General features: G+C 37.0%; 2 protein-coding genes across 2 annotated transcripts; both read left to right on the forward strand.

Annotated features, from left to right (window-relative positions):
- Positions 1-1,918: 1,918 nt before the first annotated feature.
- On the forward strand, positions 1,919-6,136 carry tnfrsf18 (tumor necrosis factor receptor superfamily, member 18). Its single transcript, XM_004548692.3, has 7 exons — positions 1,919-2,126; positions 2,322-2,444; positions 2,540-2,671; positions 3,168-3,276; positions 3,365-3,435; positions 3,581-3,703; positions 5,269-6,136. The coding sequence occupies exons 1-7, from the start codon at positions 1,997-1,999 to the stop codon at positions 5,403-5,405; spliced, it is 825 nt and encodes a 274-aa protein (XP_004548749.2). The 5' UTR covers positions 1,919-1,996; the 3' UTR covers positions 5,406-6,136.
- A 404-nt stretch (positions 6,137-6,540) lies between these two features.
- arl8ba (ADP-ribosylation factor-like 8Ba) lies at positions 6,541-11,920 on the forward strand. Its single transcript, XM_004548693.6, has 7 exons — positions 6,541-6,802; positions 9,731-9,811; positions 9,901-9,974; positions 10,070-10,163; positions 10,293-10,360; positions 10,785-10,855; positions 10,950-11,920. The coding sequence occupies exons 1-7, from the start codon at positions 6,680-6,682 to the stop codon at positions 10,997-10,999; spliced, it is 561 nt and encodes a 186-aa protein (XP_004548750.1). The 5' UTR covers positions 6,541-6,679; the 3' UTR covers positions 11,000-11,920.
- The last annotated feature ends 79 nt before the right edge of the window (positions 11,921-11,999 follow it).

Consider the following 11,999-nt stretch of genomic DNA (forward strand, 5'->3'; position numbering starts at 1 on the left):
CTTTTTTTCGGTACCAGTACTAGTTTTATTTTGTTGTATTTATCCGCGACACCTTAAAGGCCGGTCCGTGAAAATATATACCCACAGACAGCAATCTGAGGTTTCAGCCTCTGATGTTAAGTGGCAGACCTTCATAGGCTTCTAGTCTACAAGCCATACCATTGTATGGCTTTGCATAGAACTAAAGACCCATACATCTTATCCAGTAAAATGTATTACCATTAGATAAATACTATAGGGAAAAAAAAACTATATATAAAAACTAATAATAAATAAGCAAAATTAATGAACACCTTTGGAGAGAAAGCACAAAGGAAAGCAACAAAGCTCTGTACTTTATACCTATAAAGCCAAGTATATAGTTTTCGTGAGTTATTATTTTTTGTAAAGATTTCTACATCATCATCATCTTTTCTACAACATCAGTGTGATCCCCCCCCCAAAAAAAAAATAAATAAAAAACCTAAAGGGAAACTTTATATGTGCACAATCAGCATAGTGTTCTTTGCATCTTCTCTACACATTAATCGTACAAGCCAGTTTCCATAGACAAAATCTGGACTCATTGCTAAACATATTGTTCCTCCATATGTTTAAGTTGCCGTGCACATGTTGCCTGGCCCCACAGTGAAGGACTGTGGAAAACCTCCTGCAGGTTATTTGTCAGCTGAACATCCATAATATGAATTTTGCTCCATCATATACCAAAGATACAATAAACTCATTGTCATGCTCAAGAAACTAGATTAAGATGAGCTGAGCTTTGTGACATGGCAAATCATCCCGTAGGATGCAGCCAGCAGAAGATGGGTACACTCTGGTTATAAAGGCAGCAACACTACGGCAACACTATGGCTGTGGCATTTAAACTATGCTCAGTTGGTATTTGGCTCAAAGTGTGCCAAGAACATAATCCCCGCACATCGCATAACCACCAGCTTGACCTGTAGATACAAGACAGAATAATTCCTTTCACGTTGTTTACACCGAATTCTGACCGTACCATCTGAACAATACAGAAGGAATCAAGCCTCATCAGACCAGGTAACGATTTTCCAATCTTCTTTTTGTGAACCCCTGTGAACTGTAGCCTCTGTTCTTAACTGAGAAGAGTAGCATCTGGTGTAATCTTCAGCTGCTATAGTCCAAAAATGGATGTGTTGTTCTTTCAGAGTTGCTCTTAATTTGGTTGTAAATTTGTCAACCCTATAAATGGTTGTGTGGAAAATCCCAGCAGATCAGAAGTTTCTGAAATACCAAGATCAACCCGTCAGGCTCCGAAAACTATTTCAGGTTCAAAGTCAGTTAAATGACCTTTCTCACACATTCTGGTGCTTGATTTGAACTTCACCAGGTTTTCTTGACCATGTCTATGTATCAAAATTGAGTTGCTGCCGTTTAATTGGCTGATTAGATATTTGCATCATCAAGCTATTTAACAGGTATACCTAATACACAGGTATACCTATTGTACAGCCATAGTGAGCACCACAGAGGAGTGGAATCTAGGAAAGAAGCTGTCATAAACACAAAGAGGCTGTCACATGAAATTTGTCACCTGTCATTTGTGAGAGTGTGACATTATTTCAGGAGTGTTTGAGACGTTCTTGCATGTGTTCGAAAACAAGCTCCTCCAACACATGCTTTTAAAGGAAAGTCTCTTAGATGAAAGATTTATATTAGAGGTGACAACAAGCATTAAATGTTGTCTGCTTTGGATAAATCCAACAGCTTCACTGTAGATAAGCTTAGAAGTACAGCTTTATCCAGTTCAATTGTACAATAAAATAAAATAAAATAGCAAGTAATCTGGTAAATTTACAGCAGTTAAAAAAAAGTTGAACTAAGCAAATTTCTTTTCAGTTTAGCGTGTTCGTGAAGTGATCTATATTTACTAGTGGTCTTTCACTTCCTGACTACACAGTCACACTCTCTGTCATGCTGACGTCAGCCACCGATATAAAAACCTGTAAGCGCACACAGAGCACTGGACACAATGATTCACTTGAACCTCTCCATGGCACTTATAGCATTATTTGTGGCCTTTTGGACTATAGGATGCGTTAAAAGCTGCGGTGATCAACAGACTCAGATGAGTGGACGGTGTTGTAACAAGTGTCCCCCAGGTAAAAAAAAACAAACTTTTTTAAAAATCAGATGAGTGTCTTTCAATCTAATGTTTTGATTAGTTTGATCTAATTATTACAGTAGTGATCTGTTTGATGTAATGATCAGATTATGTGTTTAAGCTGAACTTTTTCGTTCAAGAATACTGAAAAATACTGAAAGTCGCTGATTTTAACTTTTTCCTGGTTTTAAAGGCACTTATGTAGAAGAGTTTTGCTCTGACAGACAACAAACTGCCTGCAAAGCCTGTCCAGACGGACATTTCTCACAACTTCCCAACCTCTTTGACAGATGTGAAAAATGTCAGACATGTCAGCGTAAGTTGAGAGAAGCTGAGAAGGCATTTACCAGAACTAGCAAAAGATGCAATATTGTGTTGAATTCAGTGGTTTCAATTCTTGTCTGTCTACAGATTATGCTGTGAAATGTACATCAACCACAAATGCAACCTGTAGTTGTGCCGCTGGTTTCCTGTGCTCCAACAGCATCTGTTCGACTTGTGTGAAAGACAAATGCGTCACAGGAGAGAAACCAAAAAGGACAGGTAAGAATGGACATTTTGAGTTTTTACAGCTACGAGTAAAATATATATCCTGCCACAAACACTGGTTTGACTATTGCATCTGTGTAATTGTGGATATTTAGACTAATCCCTTAAAAGTCAAGACATGTTTATTATTACATGATTAAAAAAGATCCATGTGAAAGAATTTTTTTTAATTTGTAATTTTATTCCACATCTGCTGTTCAACCTGAGCCTACTGATCAGGTGAAGGAGGAGCTGTTCATAATGTCAAGAGTGTTTAGCAAAGAGTGAATGCTCAGTTCCCTTTTGTCTTAAGCTGCAGTCCTTACTATATGTCATCAGATATATACTCATAAAACCTCATCACTAGACTCATGACTGACCTCACGGCGGAAACTGACAATAAATCACAGGATCTCCAAAGCTGACAAAATCTGTCACCCTATAACCACAAATGTCCCCCCCAAAGTATCTTTCATGTTTACTGAAATAGTATTTCTTTCTTTTGTTCCAGTCGTCTCCTCGAATGCAAGGGTGATAGAATATTCGTATCAGTGTGAAGCCATATGTGGCGAAAAACAATATTTCGATGTGCAAACGAATGACTGCAAACCACTGACACAGTAAGATCGATTTAAACAGCTTCTGCCGCAGTGATAAGTAAAAGAAGTTGTGAACATGCCAGTGATGTAAAAGCTTTGTGCTAAACAGGTGCAGCGTGCTGGGGTTTCCTGAAAGGTTTCCAGGGAACAGGACACACGACTCAATTTGTGACATACCCGGTATGTACACATATTCACACATTTTATTGACACAGGCTGTAATTTGTTGATTGCTCAGCATGTAACACTTGTGATACACGACAACAGAACATAGTGACAATATGCTGCAATCAAGAAACTTAACTATGATTTGACTTTTCACCAGGGCCCAAAGACGGTGGAGACTTCATTCATGTGATCCTTGGCATTAGTGTCATTTTGCTGTCTCTCAGCCTCTTTCTGTTCATGTCCTACACATGTATAAAGTACCTAAGGATTCACACAGCAAGTAAGTTCATGGAAAATCATATCAGTATGTCAAAGTGGAATCACTGGCATGGGCAGATTTCCTTCCGAAAACCACATGTGGCATTTAAACAATCAAAATAAGTATTCATTAACAGAAGAAATTGATGTGACTCAACCTAAATATCACTGCTACTGCTCTTTTTAAAAAATACCATCATAAGGGGAACTTCCCAGAATTATTTTCATATATTTTTGTGACGTATCAACAGTAGAAAAAAAAGATTCAAATGCAGATCATCAGATAAAAGGACTCATCTAAATTCCCACGGTGGCAGTTGGCTATAGAACTTTAATGCACTACAACTACTATAGTAGTCAATTACTGGACACTATAATATTTGCCTGCAAAGTCTGTCCAGAGGGACACTTCTCACAAGTTCACAACATCTTTGACAGGAGTGAAAATGCAACTGTAGTGAACATCATGCTATAGTGATATTATGATCATCACTGTACTATATATATGCCAGTTTACTGAAAAAATATTGATTTACATTGGAATATAATCTGATAGCCTATAAGAGCAGAATCAGGATGTACTCAGTTAAATTGTGCACATGTGACACTCCTTTTCTTCTTCTTCTTTTTAGAAATCCTCTAAGGCAGATTTAGTCAAACACATAAATACAAAAATTCTGTAGCACAAATTAACAGTTGCATTAATGTAGTTTATAAAGTGGGAAGTTTTTATAAATATATCTGTTAGCTGTGCCCACTTCTTGGATAAGCAAGAGGAAAAATGGATGGATGGATGGATGGATGGATGGATGGATGGATGGATGGATGGATGGATGGATGGATAGATGAGTTGTGTCTTACATTAAAGACATTCAAACCCTTGTGTGCATGGTGTCCACTACAGGGCAAAAAAACCCTAAATTAAGCTGGACATGTTTTAAGTCTGGTTTGGGAATATTAAAATAACCAAACCTCTCATTAAGTTAATAATAATTAAAGGTTAGTCTTAAAAGTCACATAACTTTTTTGAAAAAAAGTTGAGCATATTGTGATAAAACCTTTAATACAGTTACAAAGCTGATGGATAGTCAAACTCTAGCCATGATGTCCTTCTGTCAAAAACGTCAAAGTCTGCTTATCTTGCTCCCATTTCTCACTATGAAAAGTGATTAAGGTTATGCCACTTATTTGTTTAAAACAAATTGCACTATAGAACATCTGTAAGGCAATGGATGGAGCTCAGTGTATTATACTTTAGTTACATGGAAAGTCACTAATGAACAATTGTTTTTACGTGCAGCAACACCTTCTCCTTTGGATCGACTCCTCTCTGATGTTTCTATTTCACAGGAGTGAAATGTTTACAATAAATCTGCCTTTGTTCGCCTAAAATTTTGCATTTTGGTGATCAAATCAGAAAACTCCTGTGACTTGGAAAATGAAAAATGAAGTGGAAGTGAAGTGGAAAATGGGGGTGGCAGCAATGAAATGTGTGATGTTTATTATCGAATGCGTAGGTGTGCAGCGAGGAAATAATGTCATATTTCAACTAAATCATTGATGGTAATAATTCTCTCCCTGCTTTAGACCACAAACCCATGCTGGCTGTTCCTACTAACATCAGTGACTTTCACCTACCAAAGGAAGAGAGCGGGCTTCAGTTTGTCCAGGATGGATCCAAGGACAGTGACATTTGTGATCTAGAAAGCATTATTTTAAGATGATATTATAACTCTGTGCAATTACAGCCAGTATGCTAAAAATTATCTTGCTTGACGTCAGTGCACAGGATCTAGAAGGGAAAGTGAAAAACATTTGTAGAACAGACTTGATGATTCCTTTTGATCTTTAGCATGACTTAAGCAGAAACACATATGTATGGATTCATATTTAAAACCTCACTTTGATGTGGTAATGAGTTTATCTCAAGTCTATACTTGAAATAGATGATTTCTTGCTGAATATTCAGGGGTATTACAGTTTGGTCTGTAACACATGTGTTCGTCCCTGAGGTGGGCCTTGCAGTTTGTGCCCTTCTGCCCCCAAGTTTTTTATGCTTATTATACTGTAAATAAACACACTGTTGGGAATGTTTTAGGTAGGTAGAGTTAAAGAAATTCTACAAACGAAAACAAATCTGGTTGGTTTATTTTGTTTCTGTAGTATAGCAAAACAGATAAATTGTAATCAGAATAAATTAAATGGTTTTAGTCATTTTTCCTTTGTTGATCTATTATATGATTAATGAAAAATCTGCACACATTTTGTCGTTACAAGAACTGCTTTTTAAAACATTGTTAAAGTTTGTCAAAAGCTGTCTTTAACAGTCAAGCTCCAACTGGATATCTATTAATTGCAACAGCACATGTTTGTTTCTTTTATGAATATATATTTCTTTTGTAACTGCATAATGACTGTTTTATAAATATTAATTATTTTTTATATATTTTTTCTGTTATCATGCTGCAATACTAGAGTTGTGAATTGTGTTTCTAGTTTTTAAGATAATTTATTTAATATATGTTATCATAGTTCTTCATTTTCATATTGTATGTATATATATATATATATATATATATATATATATATATATATATATATATATATATATATATATATATATATATATATATATATATATATATATATATATATATATATATGTGACATTATTCAATGTTTCACCTTCAGTGGCAGTGGTTGTTGTAGTGTTGCTGTGACGTGCAGGCCGGGATATGCTATAATAAACGTGTGACTGTTGTTTTTTTGTTCATAAAAAGTTCTTATTGACAAAAAGAACGCAAACAGTGGGCGTTACACAAAGGGTGCACTTCTTCTGCGTCCCTGCGGAGGCGCTGATGAGCACGTTTTGGCTGATCGGTCATATGACAGCTGCTTTTGTCCCTCTTCGCTTCCCCACTGGAAAAACGGCACATCTGACAGGGAGGGAGACGAAACAGGTACCACCATCAGGGGAGCGCTGACCACCGACCTCAAGATGCTTGCACTAATAAACCGGCTTTTGGACTGGATCAAGTCTCTGTTTTGGAAGGAGGAGATGGAGTTGACGCTGGTCGGCCTGCAGTACTCGGGGAAAACAACATTTGTAAACGTGATCGCTGTAAGTCTCCAGCTGCTACTAGCCGCCTTGCTAGGATACGGCTAACAGCCTTAACTCGCATAATTGCATAGAGGTTACTAAGCTAGAAGTGGGCTAAACACTGTCCGGTTCTCTGGGGTGTGCTTTGCTCTGTTGGTGGAGCCAGCATCCATAACACACACCGCAGTCAAGAGGAGTTGCTGTTTTATATTTAGCTGTTTAGTTTTGCAACTTACCGGCTACTAGGATGCAGTGTTATGGTCTAAACTCCAAAGCTCAAAAGCAGTATTTGACATAGTTTTACACGAAGGAGTTAAAAGCTGTCTGGAGTGCTTTAGTTACCAGGAAGTTAACGTAATAACACGCTGACAGTAACTGTTGACAGCGGTGCAGCCAAACTGGAACGATCACTTATGTGTCATTGTAGTACAGGTCCCCTGTACCAGTGTTATACAGGTGTCCTGTCAAAGGAGATCATCTGCCAAAAAATAATTGCGAGTGTTTAAACTAATGTAAATGAATTGGGCAGTGAAAAATGTACCACAATAACTTTTTTATTTCATATATTTATTTCATCTATAACATAACATATTCTACAGGTAATTTCTTCTTCTTCTTCTTCTTCTTCTTCTTCTTCTTCTTCTTCTTCTTCTTCTTCTTCTTCCTTTTAAATAAATAACCCCTTTGAAAATGATCCCGACTCCAACCTTTTTACCAATATAAGCAAATATGTTGCACATAAAAACATAAACACACAAATCACTTTTTGGCACGACTGGTTTCCAAAATCATGAGGACAACTAACAGAGTCTGGGTGGGTTATCTTCTTTATTTTTTATATTTATTTTCTTGTATTTATAAAAGTCAGCTTCTCAGTTTCTGTAGCATTAATGCTTAAATGTGAGATTATAAAGCAGTGTCAGATTTCCATGACACATCTAAAAAAGGGACTAGATTAACACTGCACTTAAGTCAAGTACACGTAAACAAAAGGAGAAGACATTTTTGCACTTATGTAAAAAAGACACAAAAACACAACAGCAGATTGTAGCTTCTTGGTAGGGGTGTTGGTTTCTCATGTAACTTTGCAGTTATTTCTCAAAGACTGGTGGGGCAATCCAGGTTGCCTTATTATTGCTAAAATGGGTTTCTTTCTTTTTTTCCCCTAACCTTTGGTTGTTTTAGTTTCACATATGGGGCCCTAGTGAGGGTGGCAACAGATGGCAGGCATGCCTTTTACTCCATCAGCTGTCAGATAACCAATCAGATTAAATGTATCTGGTGTAGGCAAGGTCTGATTGGTGCAGCCTTTCGTCTTAAAACGAAATAGCTTCAGATCAGTCAGGATTCATTCTGTACTTTTGTCTAATGTGCATCTTGTGTGTGTTTATGTAACAGTTGCTATCAAAAGTATGGATGAGTAATCAATTTTCAAAGAGATATGTTGCCGGGATGTTAGAGGAAGCTCTTTAAAAACATTTGTGCACTTGAGATGTTTATCTACGCTGCCAGAGTTAAAAACAAGTATGCACTTCCTCTGCTAAACCTTGGCATTCTGGTTTCTGGCTGGTGTATTTTTATGTTTTTAATCAGTTTTACTAGGTGATAGTCAGTGTATTGATGATGTATAACCTCTGCTTTCAAAAAAATTCTCAATCATTTATTTGCTACGGCCACTAATTCAACATTGGTATTCTACTATTATGTGAGCTCAGTTTTATACATTGTATATTTATGTGTTGGTCCTTTTTGTTACGCAAACACTCAGGCTACTGGAAGTTGTGAAAATTTATTTATTTATTTTAAAGAATATATTTATTAAATTAGGTTAAAGTGAAAGTAATTCTTTCTAAAGACTCCGACTTGCACAGTTGAAACACTTAAAAGAAACACTGAATTGTGCTGAGGTTATATGCGTGCTGAAAAAAACAGATTTTTATCAGGCATTTACTGCGAAGAAGACGACATCTCTATAGAAATTTTCTTTGGTGCCCACACTTATCTGGTGATATCAAGGTTTTTGGGGTTGGAACGTACTCTTCACCTTCCTTTACGCTGAGTAAATGAAAAAAATACCCTACCAGACACTAACAATAGAGTTCATGAGTAGTTATGCAGGGGTGGTTCCGCCTTTCTCAGTCATAAGACCGTTCACTCATTTCCACTTAGCTTTGTCAGGTGACTCTGGCGAGTCATGTGCTGTGAAATGTTCGTGCACCCGGCAGTGCAGGTTCACGAAGCATGGAGAAGGATATCTGCAGCTTGTGAACTTAAAAGGGAAATTCCACTGATTTTTCATACACAAACACATTTTCTTTCCACTGCAGTTTACACAAAGCATTAACAAAAGGCCAATCACAAAAAACCTAAACGTTTTATTTTATTGTCATTTCAATAACATGATTCACTCTGTTTATTTTTTTCTTTTATGATACTCAAATTAGAGTCAACTTTGAATGTTTTACTTTTTATAGTCCCTTCCTCCTTTGCAATAAAGACTCAGTGAAAACACTTTTATGATTGGATTATTCCTCATGAATGAATCAAAAACAAACGTTAAACATTAAAGCTGTGGTTTTACCTTAGGATGCCGTTATGTCAGTCACGCTTTCATAAGCTACCATAAGTTATAAATTGCTTGTTAAAGGTCACTTGAAGTTTAAATGTAAAAACTTATAAACGTTTCTTAGAACTGCCACTTAATTTGTAATCCGCAGCGTGTATTTCCATGCAGCATGTTGCTATGCATTTCTTATAAGCACACAGCTTAATGTATATGACTCCTGTTTTTTTAAGGAAGTTAATCAGTGCAGCACACATGCAGTATATATGTGAGTGACCAGTTGCGCTGTTATACTTGGTTATATAGTGCAGATGTTGTAAAATGTGCATTTGAAATTACTGTTTTTTTTTTCTTTTAATAAATGATAAACTTGTCTTTCCTTTCAGTCTGGGCATTTCAGTGAAGATATGATTCCTACAGTCGGGTTCAACATGAGGAAGGTCACTAAAGGAAATGTCACGATCAAGGTTCAGTTTTAATCTAACTGGTAAAACAAAACCCATCCCCAGAGTGGTTTTAGGAAAAGTTATCTAAAGGTTTGGTCTTAATTCTGTAGATCTGGGATATAGGAGGGCAGCCGAGGTTCAGGAGCATGTGGGAGCGTTACTGTCGGGGAGTTAATGCAATCGTGTGAGTATCCCCGACTGCCTTTCATACCTTTTGTTTCATAAAACAAACACTATTGTTGTTAAATGATGACTAATTTTGATTTTGATCTTGTCAAGGTACATGGTTGACGCTGCAGATCGAGAAAAGGTGGAGGCATCGAGAAATGAGCTTCATAATTTATTAGACAAACCTCAGTTGCAAGGAATTCCCGTAAGTGTTCCACTTAAACCAATTTAGATATTTGTGTGATTTCAGAAGCAGTAACAGAGATCTGTGTGTGACTTCTCTGGATTACTCCACTGGAGTTTCAGAGTTCAAATTTAACCTGCCCTTTTTTAGGTTTTGGTACTGGGTAACAAAAGGGATCTCCCCACTGCACTAGACGAGAAGCAGCTCATTGAGAAAATGTAAGTGGAAAAATCTTGAAGGCATTTCAACTTTTCATCAGTGCATTGTAGGTTCTTAATATCAGACGTGTTCGCAGTTTTTCATCTCGTTTTGTTTTTTAAAGAACCGTTAGGATGCTTTTCTCATGTATATCTCTTGGTAAAGGGGAACTGTCTTTATTTATATCCAGCTGTAATCTTACTGGTTTCCTCTCCTGTCAAGTTGTCAAAAATGTGCTGAGACTCTTACTAGTACTACTTTAACGCTGTCATTTTCAAACTGTGGTGTGGACGCCCCCTGGGTTTCTTTTAGGGCCATTGCAGGGCTTGTATGGCTGACTGGTGAAAGGGGAATAAATCTGCTCTATGTACCTTTACTTTAAATTAAATTGTCTTAAAATGTAGGGATTGGTTATATATAAATAACTATTCTTTACCTTTCTAGGAATCTGTCAGCTATACAGGACAGGGAGATATGCTGTTACTCTATTTCCTGCAAAGAGAAAGACAACATTGGTAAGTTGTGGCATTATTTCTTACAATCGTTTGATTTCTTTGTTGCAGTACTAAATCTGACCCTGCATATTTCTATTTATGCATTTATTTGCAGATATCACACTTCAGTGGCTCATCCAGCACTCAAAGTCACGCAGGAGCTGAAAAAACCCAAGTTGTTTTCCAGCTGTTATTGCCCTGTTACCGTCATGTCACACCCTCATCACTCTGCAATGATGTACAGTCGTATCCTCACCTGCACTTCACCGTGCTGCACTGTTTTGCTTGTGTGACTTTTTTTTTTTTTGCATTTTACCTTTTTTTATATTCTTAAACAAATCCCAACAATGCACTACAACAATTCTGGTACCGAACTTTAAGAAAGAAATTGGCATTATACATCTTGTAAAGCTGTACTTTAATTAGGAGTGAGAAACTATTTTTAAGCTACCTTTTTGTGTCTTCAGGCATTACACAGTTGATGCTGCCAGGTAGCTTGTTACCCTTGTTGGTGTAACATCACCTTCTTCTAGGAGGGTTTATTCAGTTCAACAGATCTCACAGTATGATGAGGTTCTTCAGACAGTCAGGTATGATGCTTAGAAACGGCTGATGTGAACACGCAGGTTTTCCTCTTTCTGCCTAGCTCGGCTCTGTGATCATCTTGACTGTCAGCCTTCCCTTGATCAGGTTTTCTCCTTTCAAAGATGTGCCAGTTGTTTTAGAAAATGCGCATTTAAGCAAGTCAGTTGAAGCAGATCTGTAAAAAATATCAAGCTAGTATGATTTTTACTGAAATGGGATGTGTGTGTATGAATATATGATTCTATTTAAAGTTCTGAATGTACTAAAAGCAACACTGTATGGGGTTGTGTGGTTCATATTGGCCTCTATTTGTAATTAGCCTCAGTGGAACAATGTCCTTTTGTGCTGCCTCAAAGCTGAGAGAGAGGCAGGATTTAAAGTGCCTTGTGCAGTGTCTCTTCTCTGAAGCAAAGCAGCATGCAAGGTGTGCCTACAGTAACATCATAAAAACACCACTTCAATGTATTCTAGAATAAAAAAAGGCATGCTTTTTAATTTAAACGCTGTTTTTTTTTGTTTTTCTCTTGTCCTTTGGTTTGATATTCTACCTAGTTGAACAGAATGTACTCATCAAAACAAC

The sequence above is a fragment of the Maylandia zebra genome, linkage group LG5 (genome assembly GCF_041146795.1).
Source record: "Maylandia zebra isolate NMK-2024a linkage group LG5, Mzebra_GT3a, whole genome shotgun sequence".
Lineage (NCBI taxonomy): Eukaryota > Metazoa > Chordata > Actinopteri > Cichliformes > Cichlidae > Maylandia > Maylandia zebra.